General features: G+C 39.8%; 2 protein-coding genes across 5 annotated transcripts in view; one reads left to right on the top strand and one right to left on the bottom strand.

The window, feature by feature from the left end:
• Window positions 1-17,261, top strand: part of CAPN7 (calpain 7) — a 32,307-nt gene extending 15,046 nt beyond the window's left edge. For 3 of the 4 annotated variants that reach the window (XM_054638645.2, XM_054638653.2, XM_054638678.2), the window contains 11 exons: window positions 567-673; window positions 2,205-2,325; window positions 2,584-2,728; window positions 4,241-4,340; window positions 5,998-6,133; window positions 6,596-6,671; window positions 8,913-9,058; window positions 9,791-9,853; window positions 12,175-12,305; window positions 13,474-13,566; window positions 13,647-17,261. In XM_054638645.2, coding sequence (XP_054494620.1) covers window positions 567-673; window positions 2,205-2,325; window positions 2,584-2,728; window positions 4,241-4,340; window positions 5,998-6,133; window positions 6,596-6,671; window positions 8,913-9,058; window positions 9,791-9,853; window positions 12,175-12,305; window positions 13,474-13,566; window positions 13,647-13,791 — 1,263 coding nt within the window. In that variant the 3' untranslated portion in view covers window positions 13,792-17,261. The remainder of the gene's footprint in view (window positions 1-566; window positions 674-2,204; window positions 2,326-2,583; window positions 2,729-4,240; window positions 4,341-5,997; window positions 6,134-6,595; window positions 6,672-8,912; window positions 9,059-9,790; window positions 9,854-12,174; window positions 12,306-13,473; window positions 13,567-13,646) is intronic. The other variant, XM_054638696.2, reaches the window with a different exon arrangement.
• Window positions 17,262-18,357: 1,096 nt separating this feature from the next.
• Window positions 18,358-20,976, bottom strand: part of SH3BP5 (SH3 domain binding protein 5) — a 51,234-nt gene continuing 48,615 nt past the window's right edge. Inside the window, exons 8-9 of the mRNA XM_054638709.2 lie at window positions 20,496-20,756; window positions 18,358-19,810 (exon numbers count right to left, since the gene is read on the bottom strand). Coding sequence (XP_054494684.1) covers window positions 19,629-19,810; window positions 20,496-20,756 — 443 coding nt within the window. The 3' untranslated portion in view covers window positions 18,358-19,628. The remainder of the gene's footprint in view (window positions 19,811-20,495; window positions 20,757-20,976) is intronic.

The raw sequence follows: 20,976 nt of genomic DNA, 5'->3' as shown, positions 1-20,976 counted from the left end.
TTCAAGCATTTACAGTCTCTGCTTTTGCTTTGAGGAGTACAAAGCAAAAGAATAGGAATTAAGCAATATTTCAAGGAGTTGGGAGATTAAAGCATCTTTTTATGGAAATGCATGTCAGTGTCAGCTTTACCAAAAAGAATAAAAAACCCAAACCCTGAGCTTTAGAAATAAAGCATAAATTATTTAAAATGCATATATAATAGCAAGGTTCCAAATAGTGCTTCTGACTATGCTTTAAAAGTCTGTAAATCAATGAAATAAATAGAACACATCACACAGTTAAACATGACTGATGATTCTGATATGCTTCCATTGCTCTGGAATTCCAGTTTATTTCATCAGTTCACTTTCCAGCTCTTTTTTTTAAGATACTTGGAAATGTTGTCCTTGTATAATCAAAGAATTTTTTGTTTGTTAGTCTTAATCTTGACCCTTTTATGTGTAGAGCTGTACTATAACTTATGTGTACTTAATTTCTTTCAAGGTGTTTTATAAGTTGTGTACAGACATCATATGTTTATATGTGGATTATCTGTTCTGATTTCTTTTGAATACTTGCATTTCAGAATATTGATCTCCATGCACTGACAGGCTGGATACCTGAAAGAATTGCAATGCACTCTGACAATCAAGCCTTCAATAAAGACAGCACTTTCAGAATGCTTTATCAGAGGTAACAATTGTTCTTTCCTAAGTAATTAAAATGCTTGCTGGGTAGTAGCCGTGTTACCACTCTAAGAGCAATACAGTCACCACAGATACTTAAACAACATTTTGGTACTGCTACAAATTGTGCTTTATAAAACCTCCATGTGCTTTCTGGAAGAAGAAAAATGAGATATTGGTGGCTTTGTTAGAACAGAAGATTAAAGTTCTGGGGAATATTGTGTAATGGAATTCTTTGGCTATATGTATGAATAAAAAATTAATAACCCTTTCCTTGATAAAGAAAACAGAATATAAAATCAGAGAAGAGCAGTTTGGAACCAATATACCAGTTATATTCTAACTGGTACCAGTTATAATATATACCAGTTAAGTGTTTAAAAAGAAGAAGGATATGTGTTCTGTGTTTCCACACAGTTCCCCAGAACTATATCTGCTGTCCTTGGCAAGCAGATAAGCAGATATAATACATATAATTGTATCACAAGGTTATGCCCCATCAGTAAATCTCCTGGAGGAGCAGCAAAAGTCTATCAAAACTGCAATACTGCTTTTCAGACCTACCATAGCAGTTGCATTTTATGGTCTTAAGGGTCCAAAGTAAATGATTCTATTATTTTGCTTATGGTGAAAGATACAGCTGTAAATTATAAATGCCAGGTATACCAAGTACTTTGATTTCTTTCCAAATGGCTTTGTGCAGCCAGTGTCTTATGTATTTCAATGCAGTAGAAGGGGTTTATTCTGTTGACTGAAACATCTGCATCCACAATAAAAAGAGTCTTTCTACAGATTTTTTTCAGTTGCTTAGGAGCTCTCAGAGCTGTCAGCAATTTTTCAGATGTTCTGGTGTTGTAATTTGAAGGTATGACTAAAGTTAGGATGGGATCTAGCCATTGGAATATTGCTCTTGTCCACCTGGAAATGTGTTGATCCATGCAGTCCAGTGATCCTGTAATCTGCCTAGGGACACTGAGTATGTACTTGGAATTTTAGTGTAGGACAGAAACATGTTAGTGTGTTTTCACAACAGTAATTGTTCCCAAATTAGCAGTTGCTATTCAGAACACTAAACTTGAGTATAAACACTTGCAAAAGTACAGAAGCATGAACTTCTCCTTCTTCAAAATCTTGGGGGTGTGACAGACTTAATAATTTGCTATATGCAGTCATTGACTGAGTGGTGATGAAACCACATTTGTGCTCAGCTGTGGATCTGTGAAGAGTATCTTTAAAGTGACACAGGCTGAGCTTCAGGTTGATAAATGCTGAATTTTGTTTATGAAAATATGAAATTATATTTAAAAGAATAATTTTTAGTTTAAACTGTATACTTAATTGTGGAAGAAAAATAGTTCCACTTTCTCAATTTTTTTTCAGGAGTGATTTCTGTTGACAAAAACCCCTATATCCCAGTTTTTATAAAGCAGGGTCATGCTAATGGGCAGTGTACAAACATGCTATTGCAGTGTCTGGCAAATGTTAGATTGCAAGTTGTGAGAGTTAATGAAGCTATTTTTTCACCTCTTTTTGAACAGATTTCACAAGGGAGATGTCCTTATCACAACAGCAACAGGGGTGATGTCTGAAGAGGAAGGAGAAAAGTGGGGTTTAGTTCCAACCCATGCATATGCAGTCTTGGATATAAGAGAATATAAGGTATCAAATGAAGCTGGGGGTATTTACAAACTCCTGTTTGAAACCTACTATGTTTCTAGGTTTACCCTAGATGGGTAGCTACTGTTTTTTTTGCTCTAATGGCTAATTTATTTTATTTTGTCTTGGAATTGAGCTCCACTGGGAAATTTCAGAAAACTTAATGATTCTGTGTTTTTGTGATCCATATGAAAGCACTTTCAATATGTAAATATTACCGTGACAAGCTGAATTGACAATTTTCCTTTGTGTTTTTATTAGGGACTTCGATTTCTTCAGCTGAAAAATCCCTGGAGCCACTTACGTTGGAAGGGACGATACAGTGAAAATGACACAAGAAACTGGACCCCAGACTTACAAAAATACTTGAACTTTGATCCCAGAACAGCTCAGAAAATAGACAATGGTAATAGGGTTTTAAAAGTCATTATCTTTTCAAATAGTATAGATCTTTGTGGTGAATCCCTTCAGGAAGGTGGAAAGGAATGCTTAAGCACAAGGAGAGTAAAACAAATACTAGAAACTAAATAGTCCAAAAGTTTAGGAAGTATTTTTGCATTTAGATCTGTCATTTCAGGTTTATCTGGGGTTTAAGTAATCTAGACTGTTAAATATATATCTCAAATTCATTGACAAGAAAGTACCTCCTTGTCAAAGTGTGCTGTGTCAGTATGTGGGAGTTCAGTGCAGAAAGAACATTCTGACAATAAGCTGTGTAATGCTGCTTTTTAATACGTGAATGGACTTTCTGTGGGGTTTTTTCCTCTCCAACCTTTTCAAATATATATCAACATGCTTACTGTAATCAGTATTTAAATCATTCTTTCTGGTGCATCAGCTGCATTTTACTTTCAGAAAGATGTTTCTGCTTTTTGCTGTGTCCTAGTTGCTGCAAATCTCTGAGGGAGCCCCTTTGTTCAGTGCCACTGTTTTTACAACACTATGCCTCCAAATCCATTAGATTATAGCATTTATTGATAAGCTTCGTGCAAGTGCCTGATGAAAACTTTTGATTCAAACATAAAAATAGCAGCCCTGGATTTGTGACAGTTATAATAGCTTATTACTTAGTTCCCAATTCATTTAGTAAGTAATTTGTAGCATCTGGTTGTTAAAATTTTATATGAAATTACCTTAGTAATTCTAATGGAATTATTTCTTCTAATTGGATTTACACTTTGGCCTTCTTGTTTTTGTGTAGTTATTATTACTGCTTTTTAGTGCTGCAAGATCTGCAACTGCCTATGTCAGACACATGATTTATAAGGCTGCTACCATTTTAAAAGTTCACTCCACTAGGAATTTGTTGGCTTGAAGGGACTGTTGTTGGCTGGAGTTGCAATTAAGGGAGCTATGGAGAACTAGAATAAATGCATGAGAATGTTGCAAAGATAAAGCAAATTTAGGGTGCAAAAACCAGTGACATAGGTGTTGGATGAAGTACCTTAGAAATACATTTGAACATACTCACGTGTTGGTTGAATACTTGGTTGTGCTGGATGACTGCTGAAGTAGGTTGTTGAATTGCAGGAACCTGTTTGACTGTGTATTTTATTTTTTTTTTTTTGCTTTAGAAACCCAGGAAAGGGGAAATCAGGTCAGAATCACCTAATGATGTCTCTTTCAAAATAGCAGATTTTCTTATACCTTCTGCTGAGTGCTTGAGAATGGAAAAGCATTCTGACAGCTTCAGAAAGTGAAGCTCTGATAATAAGAAGAGACTAACTTGCTTTTCCTTTCTTTAACTTGGTTTGAGGGGCAAGTTTAAATTTAGCAGTTTAGGCAGTGCAGACATTACTACTACATTTTGCAGAAATGTGTCCTTATATAAGCTGTATCATTTGCAGAAAGAGACTTTTGAGAAACAAGTAAAATAAAGGTATCTGGTAAGAAAATAGTAACAGCATTTCCTTTTCAGGCATTTTCTGGATTTCCTGGGAGGACCTGTGCCAGTACTATGATGTTATTTATTTGAGTTGGAACCCAAGTCTTTTTAAAGAATCTACATGTATTCACAGGTTGGTCCAAAAGATAAAATTTTTGTTTCAAAATCTCAGTAAGTGTTCTGTTGTGATGTTTCCTTCCTTCAATTCTTCCAGGTTATAGCTAGGGGCTTGAATTCCAACCCTGTTCTGTTGAGCCTGACTTTACAGTTTCTCAGCCCAGGCTTTGTTTTTGACTAATTCTGTAACATCAGTGGAGCTCAGTGACCATTGTGATGTTTCTGTGGAACTACAGCTGTGTAACCAGATCCTGACCTCAGTCCCACATCTCCCTGTCAGAATAAAAATCAGTTTTTTGTGCAGTCCATCTCTAAGCAGTGCCCAGACAGTGCTTAAGTGACCTAGTTATTATTTGAAATTAATTTTTTGGCCAGTTGCAAGTGAGCTCTGTGGCGTGTGTTGTCTTTACAGGGTGTGTTCACTGACATCAGGGTAGTTTAACCAGTTCTGGGTTTTAGCAGTTGTAGTTATCATAAATAATCTTCCTTGCTTGCTGATTTGTTTTCTGAGTCTGAGTGTCTCTTACTGAATATCCATTACTCTCAGGGGGTTTGTCTCCCAGTTTGGGGATAAGTGTGTGTATCTGTGTCTCAGTTTTGCAAGACAATGCTTTCTATTCTTTCCCACTCCACTAGACTGCATTTCACCACTGCTTCCACACTGTCCCTGCCTGTGTTAGCTCTGCACAAGCTCCTTCATCCACAGTGTGACTGCTGAGCTTATCTGTAAAGGCTCCTTCCATCTTTGCACTCCAATTATTTCTAAAGTACACTGTGGTGATGCAGCAAGATGAGATAATGTGTCTGCTAATGTCAGAGCTCACCTACTGGTCTGTCTGTCCTTACATTATCAGTGATTGTCTTCTCTCTGTGTAGGGAAAAGCCTTGGCACAGTGGCGGTTGCCATAAAATGTGAAGTAACAATGGTGATAATTTGAAACTTTTTTAATGCAGCCTTCCACACATGCTGTTCAGTTTTACAAGTGTGAGAGGGACAAGGAGACTTAGGAATCTCTGTGTACATTTCTGCTTCCAGTGTGCCACACTTTGTGTTCAGTCATCAGCACTTTTTGTTTTTTCTCACTGTATTTTTCTTGTATAGACACTTCACAAGGCAGCAGGAAGATTCTGCCGTAGGGCACCTCAAAGATCTGCAGGGCACCCTTCCAAGCATGAAACAGGGCACATTTTAAAATAAAATTACACCAGGAAAAAAATAAAAATGAGGAAAAATATTTGGCAAGCTTTTGAAACCAACCATAGCAAATGGATAGATGGATAGATAGTTTTCTACAATTACAAAAGTGTAGGTGTTTTTTCATTTAATATTGGTGGGTGCAATCATGGCTATAGTTGTGTAGCCCAGGCTGCTTAAATGGCTCAGCTTTTTCTGTGCTTTGTGTGATTGCAGTCACCAGCCAGGCTGTTTGTATTTAACATTTTTTATTATCATACATGTATTGTGATGAACTCATTTATAAAACAAGGTTCTAAGATAATGCTTCTGATGTGACTGTGTTATGTAACCGCTGCCATAGATTCCAGTAGAAAACTAGGCTTTGGTAACTTGTTACTGATAATATCACACTCTGCATATGTGTAGGATTTGGAGTTCGTTTCAGAGCACAAATTAATTTCTTACTGGTCTAATAACGTGTCTGTATCACTTTCAGCACGTGGGATGCAAAGCAGGGCCCGGTGAAGGATGCCTACAGCCTGGCCAACAACCCTCAGTACAAGCTGGAGGTGCAGTGTCCACAGGGTGGTGCTGCTGTCTGGGTCCTGCTCAGCAGGCACATCACTGACAAGGTGCTGGTTCTGCACTGCAAGCTCTGCCACAGCTTCTATAAATCTTTCTGTATGGCTTTCTCTTATTATTTCTCTTATTATTTCATAGGCAGTATATTACTGCCTGTGTTCAGGTGTGTATGCTTGTGTACATTTGAAATTTTTAATTCAGCAGGTACGTGTACCTCCAATTGAAACAGAGTAAAATTTGAGCTAAGCAATTCTATTCCACTGTAAAGATTCTGTGAAGTAACTTTGAATCCTAAGGCCTGAATAAGTTCAATTAGTGGATGTTTGTTTACTTCAGGCATTTGAAAAAGGATTCTGTTGGGTATCCCAATAAATACAAATATCACATCATATTGTGTGCTGATTAAAAGGGATGGTAGAAGGTGTTCTTGACTCTGATTAAGCATTCATGAGGTTTCACAGAATATCACAATTCTGATTTGTGGCTTTTTGTGTCTGTTTTTTTTTTAATAGGATGACTTTGCACACAATCGGGAATTCATTACAATGGTTGTATACAAGACTGATGGCAAAAAAGTTTACTATCCAGGTTAGTGTGCCTTAATTGTCAAGAAGCTGATGTTATAAATAAAATGAAGGACACAGAATTTTGTGGAGAGGAAAGGCCCTTTTTTCTTTAAAACTAGATGCCTCATTAAGAAGTCAGTCTTCTGAAATCATTGTTTTGCTCTGTTTGATCCTACTTAAAGTCTACACTGAAGGAATAGGCTATTCTAAACATGCTGTAAGCACTCTTAAGAGGTCTACTCTTAAGAGGTCCTGCTGACACTTACTTTGATGCAACAATTTCTTTATTTTTTCTGATTATTTTTCAGTGCCAGTAGTTAATGCTTAGAGGGAACAGATGTTGTGTGTTAGTTTCTCTGATAGCATAATTATTTCCTACATTTGTGAAATTTTTAAAGGTCTACAGCTTCCACAAAATGAAAATAATCAGGGTTAATTGTCCCATGATCTTGGCTTAGTAAAATACCTAAGCAAGCTTATGAAATACAGGTAAACACTTCATCATATTTCCAAGTATCAGGTACGGAATATTAAAAATGTTCAAATTTTATCAAAATGTCACTCTTGGTCGTTATATGTCAGATTCTTTTCACCTTGAGGAGAAGTGGTTTGCTCTAGCTGTGAAGTAGCCAAGTATGCTTTATTTCAAGAGAGATAGCAGATCTGAGACACAGGCTGAGACACAAGGTGTAAAGGTAATGCCCAGGTTGAATGGAGAGACTGAAACTTTAAGGTGGAGCTAGTAAGATCATCTTTTTATTTATTCTTTCTTTTAAGTTAGAGATTGCTAGAAATATTCCTTGGAATTATTCAGTGGAGGTGCATCCTAAAACAAGTGGAATTTGACTGGTTGCTTTTACAGATAGGAACCTCTTTAGAACCAGGTTTGCATTCAGGTAGCTGCTCGTGCAACAGCCCCCTCAGTAGATTTTAAAGCCTTTTTCATCCAAGAGTGGAATTTGTGGAACTTTTTCTATTGGAATGGCTAATGAGCATTGCATTGTTTGCATCTGATCTTGTTCAGTGAACTCTGCTGACCAGTTCCCCCAGAATCCAAGCTTCCCTGAGAACCCAAGTCTTTCTGTGGAAAGATCTCTTGACACCTGACATCATCTGGTTTTGCAAGAGCTCCTCTGTGAGGAGAAGTAAACTCCCAAGTTGCTTCTGGTGTTCCTGGTGGTTGGAGCAGTGCTTATTTTACACGTGTCTCTCACTGAAAATGTTCTTAAGTGAGCAAACCCAAACACAATTGCATAGTAGAAGGAATTGTTAAATTGTGCTTGAAAGAGACAGCCTAGCAAGACCAGCACCAAAAACTGAACAATTTGTATGTTTTGTCTTGCTACACAAACTCTTAAAAACTTCTCATCTCACGAGCTCAAACTTGTTTAAAACCTTTTTCCATGGAAATAGATTGGTCAAGCTGCACTATTATCTTTAACCATCTGTTAAAACGAGATGAGAACAAAAAAGCTTAATCCTTTGGCAGCAAGGCCGAGGTTTCCCATTCCTAAGCTTCTTATTGTTTTATATTAATCCTTTCCCCTCTCCCATGTTGCTTTGTGGAAGAAAATAAAAGGACCTGATCCTGGACCTATTGAAGTAATTGGCTAGACTTGGTCCTGCTTCACTGAAATTAAAAGAAGTCTGGAAAGAACCAATTAGAGGCCAAATAACAAATTACACTGTCTAATTATAAAAGCAAACATTTGGGATCTTTCTAAGTACCACATGTGCATTGGTATTGGGATGCAGCTACATCTGTGTAATGATCACAGGGATTTGAAGAGAGAGGGACAGAAAGTGTGTGTGATTTAGTTACAGGAATTAACATGTTTTGGAGTATTGTTTACAAGGTGGCCAAAGTTCTGGCAGCTGGCATTCTGGAACTGTCCAGCCAATGGAGAAAGAGCAGACACTTCACAGATTTTCAAAGAGTGCTTAAACATTCATTATCTTCCTCTTGAAATTTCAACATAATTACAGCAGTCTTCTTTGAGTAGTGGCAGTGGTGGGAGATGGATAAGCAGTCCTTGCACGTCTTGGGATTTAAGCTGTACTTTCAAGCATGGAATTTGTGTCTTGTCATGTGTGATGTACCCCTCCTGAAAACAGTAGTTGTTGTTAAGACTGTCCTTTCTTTATGTAAATCTTGAGGCTCTCATCTGTTCAGAGCACTCAGGTCTGTTCGTTCTAATCTTAGAAGTTTGCCAAGCTGGGGGTTTTTTGATCAGGAAAAAATGTTCATCCTTTTCTTTTTCAGCTGATCCTCCTCCTTATATTGATGGTATTCGGATCAACAGTCCTCATTATCTGACCAAGATAAAGCTGACCTCTCCAGGTTCCCATACATTCACCTTAGTGGTGTCCCAGTATGAGAAACAAAACACCATCCACTACACCATCAGGGTATGTGCTGTTGTTCCATAATGAATGTAAGCAATTAAACTGTAAAGTGTCCTTTGCTTTTAAATTTTATAAAAAGGGTATTTCTGAATTAATATTGCTATCTTGGGGAGGGAAGCTGTGAGTGATGGAGCAGAACCACTGGATGATGTGTTTGATAATGTTTTCCATTTGTAGTAACAAAATTTTAGTAACAAAAATCAGCTGAAAAATACTCTTACTTTCTAGAATAAAAAAGTATCTATGTACAGGCAGATCATTGGCTCTCTATGTATCCAAAATAAACCTATTTTAGATCCTGGTTAAGATTTAAAGGTTTTTGACTTCTCTAGGTCTTGATTTAGGATTTGGCTTTTTCTCTTAACTGCTGAATCACATAATGATCAATGCTAGATTTTTTTTTTCACTGAAAAAAGAGTAAAATGCAGATTGTTTCCATTTTGCTTTTTTTTGTTGGTTGTTTTTTTTTGGTTGGGTTTTGTTTGGTTGGTTGGGGTTTTTTTGGGGGGGTGGGGAGCAGGATTGTTAAGTAAATTAAGTAGAACTAAGTCTTAGTCCCAGCACTATTCTGAATTTTGAGTTTGACACATGGTCATCTGGTTGGTAATACAGGCATGAAGTAAACAAGTATCTAAAAATGTTGTGTGGGCAATTCTGCTTTCTTTAATTTGTCATGATTTCATTTGAAAAGTGCAAGATGAAATGTGTGACCTGCTGCTTCTTTTTACAACACAGGTGTATTCCTTGTGCAAGTTCACCTTTTCCAAGATTCCTACACCTTACACCATTTCCAAACGGGTAAAGAAACATTTTATTTTATGCATCACTGGTTTGGCTTTTCCATATTTGAGATGTACAAGGTTTTAAAATATATTTTGATACTACTGCCCCACCTCCAGCACAGAGTGTGTTGTTGCAGCTGTGCCATTGCAGACATGCTGCAAAGCCTTTTTAGAACAGACTGGCCTTTGGAACAACAACCCGTAACCTAATAAGTCATCACTCTGCAGAAATCAGGTTGGTGCAGAATGAAAACTCCCCAGAAGTGTTGCTCATTTCCCCTTGGGAGAATTGCATGATTTTCTTGGAAAAACTCTTGGCATGATGGGACAAAATCAGCAATGCCAAACAAAAGGCACCAGTAGCAAGACCATAAGAAACAAACCTAGGATGGCAATATCACAAGATACCTCAAGGGTCTGTTACAATCGGAATAAGCACTCCTGTTGCCAGACAGGATCAAGGAAGTATATCCATTGTACACTCCCTGAGAGTATAGGAACAGGAGGAGAGTGAAAAACTTGACTGAAACTAGGTCAGAAGCTCAGGCAGTTTTGGGGCCAGCTGCTCTTCATATTTCAGCTGTCAACATAAGCTGCAGTTACACCTTCAGCTGAAGTATAAATATAGCCAAGAGCTCACAGGATAAAGGAACTTGCATGTATTTTCACGTTTTAGCAGTTTTATCCTCAGGATAGAATAAACCAGCAGCTTTACCTCTGTACCTACCATGCATACCCTGGGGAATCCTACTGTAGACAGAAGTCTTGTGTCCAAACAGCAACTTGTTCAGGAAGAGAGAAGCAAGGGAGTTTGGAACAGTCCATTTGCTTGGACACTCATGCCTGAAGCCCAGGGCTGCATTACTTTGTGTGCTCAGGGGGACATGCTGGCTTGCAGCTTGGCTCTCAGGCTCAGACAATGTTCCATACCAGCTGGTATTTCTGGAACAGTCCCTTGAAACCTGTTCTAGAGAACGGTGAGTGAATAGAGAGATTCCTGGGAACAGCAAGAGGGTTTGTTTGGTTCTTCCAGAAACCATTGTTCTATATAGCTGTTAAAAACCAGGCTTACTTTGAGGAAGTGTTTTAAGAGGTTTAAAAACATATTCCAGGTGAAAAGCCTGTTTGAGGAGGGACATGCATTTTATGTTGTAATACGTTTGAAAAGAGAATTAAGTATGTAGAAAACTCCTGTTGATTATTTGAACATGTCTCTCGAGTATTCAAAAAAAAAAAAAAAAGTATGTTCTATCTATCCAATGCCAGTTCTGTCTTTAGGATTGAACACAAAAAGTTAGTTACCTGTATTTAATGCCCCTTTGCTGATGGCTTAGCAGTCATCACACTCAAAAACAAGCAGAGAACTAAATGACAGTTTAGCAGTAAAAACAAATTCTGTTAGATGTCCGATACTGGAGTCAAGTGGTCACCTCTGGAGCTCACCAAGCCCTGATGTGATGCCTGGAATTAAGTGCAGCAGAAGTGGGAAAGGGCTAGAAAGCTCCACAGCACACAGCAGTTTTAGGTTCCTGGGTAGTAGCTTGGTACGGGGGCAAAATTGCCCTTGCTTCTGTACTTACCAGGTTTGAGGGGTTTGGGCACTGAGTGGAGAAATTAAATCAAAAGGGAAAATGCTGTCCTTTGGTGCTTTGACAAAGGCAGGAGACATGGATCTCAGCTATAAATCTGTGGGAATGCCTGGCATGCCTTATGAGTCTAACCTTTCAGTTTAATGACTAGCAAGAGGAGCTTGGAAACAGATGGGCTGCTTCTCAAAGTCTGAGCAGCATTTTTCCCCTTGAGTGTCTTTATCCTTGCAGAATCTGTCCTTGTGGTTATCTTGTCATTGCAGTGCTGGTTCTCAGAGCACACAGAGGTGATGGACAGGCTGGAGGCAGAGATCTTTAAAAGCAAAGGTTACAACACTATTGGTGTTGTAGTGCCTGTATCACTGCTGTTTCTCATTTAATCCGACAGGGGAGTGTCTGACGACAAAAAAAAATAACCTGTGTAGTCTAGTAGGCATGGGATAGATGGGAATGTGAGTCTTCTGTTAGCTGCAGTTTGTCACAGTCAGAAACAGTCACTCAGTACTTGTTTAATGTAAGCTGGAAAAATACAGTACAGGGATGGGATGTAAGCTTTGATTGAGGGGGAGGGGGAACTGCCCGAGACTTCATGAATGCTTAACACCATCTTGCACTTCACTTTAAAAATTAGGAGAGGTCATTAAAGTCAGTCACTATTAAAGTGAGACGACCCTCTTGTCTTGTCTGTGTGTATATATAAGCAATAAAAATCCTCAGGAACTGTTTTCTGTATTTTGACTTCTTTCAGGTTAATGGACAGTGGAAAGGTCACAGTGCTGGAGGATGTGGAAACTTCAGAGACACCTACAAAAATAACCCCATTTATCAATTCCAGCTAGACAAGAATGGGCCATTGCTAATTGAACTACGGGGACCGAGGTTTGTAGAAAATAATTGTGCATCAATACAGTGAAAGCATTGCATGCCAAAGATAAAGCTTTGTCAGTATCCCCTTGGGGAGGGTGGCAAGCTCATGGAAACTCCAGAAAACAAGGTGTGGGAGTTGACTCAGGTTTAGTACTATTTGTTTCTATCTTTTCCATCAATAGTGTTTTAAATCTACAATTAACTACTGAGGGAAATCCTTGACCTATAAGGAAAGCAGCAGCCTTCCTTTAAGTTTTGGGGTCTGAGCAGAGCTAGGGAAGAAGGTATAAAGGATTTCTTCTTAAAACTAATTATGATCAAAATTCCTTTTATTTCGTAGTAGAGCTAATATGCAAGATACTAAACCCTTACAGCTCTCAAACACCTCTGAAAGTGCATTTACTCTGCAACTAGCAGGCCAGGAGAAGTGCTGGATGTCAATGTCCCATAAAGTAGACTTAGGCATGCCAAATTCCTTTGGCACAATTAATGATTACCTCAAAATACCAGTATTCAGTACTTCTGAATAGCAACAGACCTGGAGTCAACTTATTATCCTTTGCAAAGCTGCACAGTGGGCCCTACAAAATGGCAGAACTTTTCTATCTCTCTTCCCCTCTTTGAGGAAACTCCTTCTCTCATGAAATGAAGATGAAGGCAGAGGTGCGGCTGCACAGTTCCATGAATTGAGCAGTTCTTTGTTTGCATTTTTTCCTGCACTTGTACATCATTTGGGTAGTTTGAAGGACAGAGGCAATGGTGCCTGTCACATGCATTAGCAGGAGCAGACAAAGTGTCCCAAGTTGTATTGCAACACGAGAAATTCTGCTGAGATCACTGACACTAAGTCTTCCAATAGCAATCTGATCAGAGGCCAGGATCTCTGCCATGTGGCACAGGAGTGTGTCACAAGCTTAACTACTTGAATTCTGTTTGAGTGCACAGGCAGGCTTCTAGCAGGCATTTTCCCAACAGTCTAGTTCTAAACCTGAACTGAGTTCTGTCTTCCTCCAAATACCACATTCATGTCATGGTAAATTTGACTTTTCATTTTTGTCACAAATGTGGCAAAACTTCTAGATGTCTTTCAGTTATACTGTGTAGTTTTTAATAACTAGTCCTCTTCATGATAATCCTGATGAACCAAGTATCTAAAGGAAGCCTGTCATGTCACTTGCAGGCAATACAGTGTTGGTTTTGAACTTGTCACCGTCTCAACAGTGGGAGATCCTGGTTCCTATGGCTTTCAGAAAAAAAGCAGTGGTGACTACAGGTAACACTTAATGAAGTCTGTACAGAGGTTTGAAACATACTTTAGATCCCATTTCTAACAGGTAGTTTTCTTTATCATAGGTGTGGATTTTGCTACTTGGAGGTGGAGAACACATTTGCTGGAGTTTACAACATTATCCCCACCACATTCCTGCCTCAACAAGAGGGGCCTTTTTTCTTAGATTTTAACAGTACTACTCCTCTTAAGGTGTCACAGCTGCAGTGAGGAGACAGAACTGTGCAATGCTGTTTAAGGAGATGGTTTTGATCTGCCCTACAGGCTGAGAACAGGTGAAGAACCCTTATTACACCTGCACAAAAGAGAATTGCATCCCGAATTACAACCAAAAGCATGGAATGACAGATTGCCAGGTAATTGTGGCAGGCAGTTAGCTGTGAGTTTGCTGCTATGGTCCAGGAGTGAGCACTGTTCAACAGGCTTGGGAATAGGCTAAAATTCATATATTCAAATGAACCAGCAGAAGAAGAATTCAATTTATTGCAGTTGTTCCACACTTTGAATCAAAGTCTAGTGGGTTACAAGAAAAACTAACATTGAAATTCCCTCCTCCCCACATACAGGGTATATGGGCTAAAGATTCTATTCTTAAAAGTAAACATATAAGAAAAAAATATTCTTGTGTATTCTGCTTATTCAGTCTCAGGACCAAATAGCTTTTATTACATATTTGTGCTGCTGTCTATGTTTTCAGCACTGAACTGGTTCTCCCATCTAAATGTAAATGTACTACTGCTGAGCCAGTAGTATTCCATGTGTCATCTTCTCTGGAATATGTATCTAAGAGTATAGGAAAAGGAAGCTTCCAGCTTTAGCAAATTCTAAAAGCAAAGCAATTGCTTTGCTCATGTTATGTGTACCTTGAGAGCTGTAACTTCATCTCTGTATGACTTTAGTACATAATACAGGAGCAGGTTCTGTGGCTTTCTTCCTGCCATCTGCCAGAGCTAGGCTGATCCTGATGAGCAGGAAGGACAGGAGGTTATCCAGCAGAGGTGACCAGGCAGTGCAGCACAGCCTTCCCTGAGCAGCTGTGAAAGGTTTTCATCTGAAGATCCCCTCCCTGTAAGATTCACTGTATCTGCTGAGGGTAGTCTCAGTTGCTGGTGCAGGGAGATGCAGAACTGCCCACCATCAGCAACTCTGCAAAGAAATATTTTATTTTCATCACTTTTGTAAGAATGCATCATGTAGGGAAGGATCATTTAAACCTCTCTCCCAATACACCACAGCTGCAAGGAATGCACTTGCTGATTCCATTATGCAAAACATCTTTGAAAAGGTACTTTTTCCTTTTAAGTTGAAACCAGTGAAGGAATTGAGCACGAGGTCAGTGACATCAATAGAAGCAGGGTCAGAGTTCTTAAGAAAATAGTGGAGGTGGGATTAATGCAGAACAAGTTATTTTTTTAGAGGACCCCCCTACCATGTGTTCTTCCTCTACACTGTATACATTGTATCTGAGGAGGATTCAAGATGAGTTGTGGTTTTTTTTTTAATACCAACTGCCTTAGAGATTCTGAAATGGATTAAATTTTGTCATTTTTACAAAATTTACAGTATTTCACAAGGGGAGAGAGGGTATTTTTAAAACAGCCATGGGAATTTTGCTGCCATTCATACTGGTTTGGCAGTTTTCCAAGCAAAAAGGTAGCATTTAAATCTTGCTTTAGGTTACAGGTGTCACTCGGCCATTGGGAAACTAAACATATATTCTACAGTAGCACCAGAAATAGCTGTGGGCTAAAATTATTCCCACAGAAATCTGCTATTAGTCCTCTCCAGAAAGTAGAAGAACCTTTTGTTTCATTTCCTTCATCAGACAGCTGCTTAACAAGTGTCTGGCACTGAAAGGGCAGGGATAGCTCCTGCCTTGGAGAACACATGCCTTGCTGACTGCAGTTCTCACAGAGACCATCTGGGCTAGGGAATTTGTGACAAGTTTGTCACAGAGTGACTTACCTTCTTTTGCAGGGAAGTTTCTGATGGTTATTGCAATAAATCAACAGAAGGAGCAGCATGGGTGCAAGCTGAGAATAAAGCAGATTAAGTTCTTTGTGGTTATGCTTGGCTTTCGGAGTATGTGCCAAGGACTGCCCCACCCCTAGAATATGAAAATTTCATTCAACTCCCATTTTCCCTACACGTTTCTGTTAAGTTTTTAGCTGAGTAGCAGTGGAGTCCTCCATGTATCTTATCACCTCCAGAGTTGGAGGTAGTGAGGAAGTCTCAGCTGAGTATCTTTTTGGCAGTACAAAAGGCAGATGCCAGAAGTGCCAGCTTTCAGCACCAAGTTCTCTGCTGTTTGAGATCAAGCTGGTAGACTTGCCTAGAGGAAAATCTGTTGTTGTTCTTCAGTAGTTGGTTCCTATCCGGCAGGAAGGAGTTTTTCTTTCCCTTTCCCCCTGAGCACAAGTTAGTGCCAAAGCTTATGCTGCATGAAATGAGAGCATAAGGCTCAGCTTCCATACTGTGCAGAACTTAAACTGAACTGAAAAGTAAGAAATGTACTCACTTTCCTAATGCCAGACAAAGACATTAAAGCCAAAGGAACCTGTCTCCACCAGGATATGTCAATATTTCTTACACATTTGGAACAGTCAGTAGATTGGGCTCATCCCCATAAATGCACAGGACTTAAGTTTAGTATCAGTCTTATATATATAAAGCAAAGTGTATTCAAATATTGCACCTGCACTGCATACTAGAATGCCATCACTGTGCATTTCCCTTCAGATATAGGACAGAACACTCAGGTGAAGTATTTAAGAGGTACTACAAAATACCCATATAAATTGCAGCCTAGGGATTCTGGTTATGGTAAAGTAATTTTACAATAAAATTTTCTTGCCCTTTTTTCTTCAGAAAAACCATTGATGTAAGCATTTAGGATTTGCTTTAGTATTTTCTGTCAAATATATACTTTCATATATTTTCCACAAGTAAGTCTGAAAAAATTATTGCAAAGTGAACTGATCCTTAGATTTTAACACAACCTCAGGCCACTAAGTTAAGCTTTTCTTTCCCCTGTACTGTAGCATTTTTTGAGCCATATGACAGAGAACATAGTTTGTTCTGTTTGTTTTGTTAGGAAGACACAGGTTAGCCCTTGGTTGATCCAATCCCTCAGTTCCCAAAGATTCAGTGAGACACAGTACCATGGATGAATGGTATCAACAGCTTCCATCCCAACTGCCCCAGACAGTGAGTCTGAGCTCAGTCCTAGTCTCCTGCTGCAAGCTTCATGTAACTATTTTGTACAGTAATCATGCATTTAACCACACAATCTCTGCAGCCTTTGAACAGCCACCTATTTAGAACTAAGTTTGTGTACATACAGTAGGGGTTTCCATTGCTTCATCTAAAAGGACACTGAAATTGTTTGATAATACCAAAGAGAAGTAGAACTCCTAGGTTAACATTTGCTTTATACATTCTCACATCAGGGCAGATGAAGCAATCATGTATACTTTGATACACCAGAGGCTTATTTTTATACCCATGAAGGCAGCTACCATCATGTTACCCTTCAGAATCCATGAAGAGCTTAAGTAAAAAGTAACTGGAGAAAGCTTGTTCATTTGCTTGTACTCCATAGCAATGTATGTTCATTTAAGTCTGTCATATTTATAATTATGGCTTTTATGAAGTTTAAAATAAAATGAGTTTTCCATTAATTTATTAGACACACAGTTGTGCCTGTTTGCTTGCACGTTTGAAGGGTGATTTACCTGCCAGGTCTGGGGCTCACCGAAGGAGGAAGGCTCCACCATGATCTTTCACCAACTCTTGCAGCAGGGTGATAGAAAAGGAAGGGCAGAGTGGATTCCACACCCTTTCAAACTTCCAGATCAATGGTTTTACCCAGCTGGGAGCTGAACCCAATCAGGACATAGGCAAGGCAGCACACACACAAAATTAATTAATTGTGCCCAAGTGCAGGAAGTTTGGGTTTCCAGTCCCAACTGGCGAGATGAGAAGAAATTTGATAACAAGAGAGGTTAAAAAAATAAAAGGAAAAAAAAAATCACCACCAAAACAACCATTCAGAGAACCCAGGAACCTGTAACAGGTGTTACTGGGAGGTCTGCAGAAGTGAGATTCAATCACAAAGACCTCTGCTAGTTTACCAACTGAATGCAGCACAGACAACAGCTCAGCTATGACAGTTTAAGTAAAAACACTTAATACAATGTGGCAACTCCTGTACTGCTTTTCATATTTAATACTGCCTATCCTAGCTTTTTCCTAAGTAATGATCACATCAGAAGCTGGAAGCACAGACTTCTTTCCTAAGCATTTTTTGTGCTTGGAATTGCTGGCAGTGAAAGATTTCAGCCTTAAGGTCTTCAGAGGATGTAAACATATAAATGTCTAACAAGGTTACAGCTTAACAGCTATAATGTGATGAATCTATTTTTCTATGAAAACAGGATTCTTTGCCTCCAATTCTGCATGGCTTTACAGCATGCATTAAGTACAGAGGTCTTATGTAACAGAATACCTCCTTCCTGCACACTAAGGAGGTTTTGGAGAGCCTGACTGAAGCCCTGGTCTTGTGGCACAGTTCAGAATAAACTGTGAGCCACGGATGCAGGGATTTGGGAAGCTGGAAAGAGGCACCAGTTGCCCACGTACGTTAATGGATTCTAACACCAGTGTGACCTCAGCCTGCAGTCTTCAGCTGGAAATGGATATTTGGAGGCTAAACTTGCTGTGGGAAAAGATTGGTTCCTAGCACTTGAGATAAACGTCACTTGCACAGACTCAAAATGTGGAAAACAAAAATGTTTACTGTAGTGTGAAGAATTTTACATTAACTTTGAGAATAGATACACAAGCTGTGGCAGGGATGAAATACAACAGGACTGCAAAAACAGAATAGAAAATACTTTGGGCAATACTAAGATTCCCATCAAATCAACAATATAAACTGACATTTTAGAGAAAATGGTGCTTTCAGAAATGCTTAGTCACCAAAACTGAAGAGTCCTAGGATTTTTACTACCACTTATTAGCATAATTATCAGACACTACTACTGCCTAACAGCTGCTGGCAAAACATGCCCGTGCCCTTTCTAGTTTTATTGAACACTTTGTCTAGGGCATACTAAAATCCCATGTCCCTTTAACAGTTATAAACCCCCACACAGTACAACCTACAGAGAAGCTTAAGAACACATTGTCAATCTACACTGGCAATTCCTTTTCTTCATGCATATTTCAAGGGCAAACCCCTTATCATCATCATCCTGAAAACATCTATGACTCCCATTTTTGAGGGGGAAAAAAAACCCAAAAAACACTTAAAGTGCTGAAAAATAATTCTTCACTTCTCAGGGAAGCAGAAGAGCAAGGGGCCAATCAACTCTTTTTGGTCACTGGAATCACCTGCAGAGTCCAAGCCAGACTCAGGAAGGTGTCTAGAAAGGGCCTCCCCCTGCTGGGCATTACCATCCCCTTCCTGTCATCCATCTGTTTTATAGGCTTTTAGAGGCATGACTCATTTTATTTTCTGTGAGCACCAAGGGAAGAGTGAAGGCTTTCAGACCCCCCACATGCAACAGCTTTCCTGTATACAAAATATTTCTACAGTTTCAGCATAATAAAGACCAATACAGATGTTTAAAGATTATGCCACTTGTACTCAAGAGACTGGTTGTATCTAAAGAGCATTTCATTCTACAAAACCAAAGCCAAACCACTCTGCAAAAGTCTGGCTTGAATTTCAGACCCCGACTGGCATGAATTTACACGGGAACATTACTAGTTATTGCTTCAGCCAGGCTGCTACAAAACAATTTACAAAGTCTGTGAAATATGAGCACAGCTTAAACATTTGATAACTCGTCCGGCCTACAAAGGATTTACTGAATAAAAACTTCAGCCCTCCACATCAATTAAACTTCTTAGTGCATTTTTAAATTCTCAGAGTAAACGCTTAAGATTTGGCATATATTATTGGCACAACGTTCTTCAAACACTTAGAAGTTCATGTATAAATATTTAGACTCCCATTATTCAGGACGGGGCACGAGAAGGCCTCAGCCAATCTGGGCAGCTTTCCTGCCTGCACAAATTCCCTCTTTGATTTTCATGCACTGCAGGGAGAGCTGCTTCATTCGGTTATCCAGAGCCAGCCCTTCCGTGGAGCTGCTCCTGGTGCTGCTCCTGTTCTTGTTTGCTCTGTCGCTTGTCTTGTTCTCAGCCCCTTCCGCCCTATCCCCTGCAAAGAAAGGATTAAACTGCATGTTAAACCCGGATTTCATTCTGCAAGTTAAGCTTCAAGCAGGTGCCTCTGCAGCTTCCTTTGCCAAAGCACATAGAAATTACAGGAGCAGGAGCAAGATGCTGTAACAAAACCAAGTTGGCCTTCCAAGCCGTGCTCATCTTGTGCACTGCATCAGCAAATTAGTGAGAACAGCCTTAAAATGAAGCAGACAAGGGCAGTGGTAATCCTCTAGTCTGAATTAGTCAGCCAGAGCTGGCAGAGCCTGCAACGAGCTCCTTCTGGCATGTTATTTTTTGTGGGGATTTTGGTTTGATTTTTTTTTTCCCCTGGAAAGCAACATTTTCAAAAAGCAGGACAGTAATTTAAATAAATGAACTCAGATTTTCCTCCAAATAAATGTACCATGACAATCCCGCTGGTCACTTATTTAGTGAGAAATCTCAAACCCCTGCACTAAGGCAGAACTGGGGAACGTTCCCAACCAGGAGAACAGTAATTAATACATTATAGACATTGCTGTTAACTCTGAGACACGGGGCCTTCCACAATTGCCTTCCCCATAGAAGCAGCAGCAGCTCTGAGCATTCCCTGGCTTATGCCTAGGGGAGCTGGGAAGGTTTTCCTGCTCCCTTGATGAGGCTGAAGAGCACTGGCCCAGGGTGTATCCAGCTGTGCATACCTCTCTCAGCTTCACACTCGGGGGAGGAGGCCCCACTGCATTCGCTCCGGGGGCCCAGGACAGGGAAGATCATCCCGAACTCAGAGAGGGAGACGGGGCTGGGCAGGTCCAGGCTTCCCGGTCGTGTGGCAGGAGGAAACTGAGTGGGCACCTCACAGGGACTCGTAGGACCAGAGCTGAAGCTGGACACTGACTGAGTTTCTGAATCTTCTTCGGACACAAAGCTGCTGCCGTTGTCATCCTCAAACACTTCTGAAGCCACTGCAATGTTCAAAGAATATTCCAGTCAGTAATTCAGCCTCCTGTCCTGCACCTTCCCAGGCAAAGGCAGTTTTTCAGGTTTTCATCTTCCATACACAGACACACTGCTAACGCATGGGCTGCCCCCTCTGGTTTTCCATTCCCTGTGCAAAGCCTTAGCCTGGTTCTGCCCTGGGCAGCAGCACACCTGCCAGCCAGGTCCTGCAAGGCCAGCACTGCA

This window comes from Agelaius phoeniceus, chromosome 1 (assembly GCF_051311805.1).
Source record: "Agelaius phoeniceus isolate bAgePho1 chromosome 1, bAgePho1.hap1, whole genome shotgun sequence".
Lineage (NCBI taxonomy): Eukaryota > Metazoa > Chordata > Aves > Passeriformes > Icteridae > Agelaius > Agelaius phoeniceus.
The sequence above is the reverse complement of the archived record's forward strand: the minus strand, read 5'-3'. Positions and strand labels throughout refer to the sequence as shown.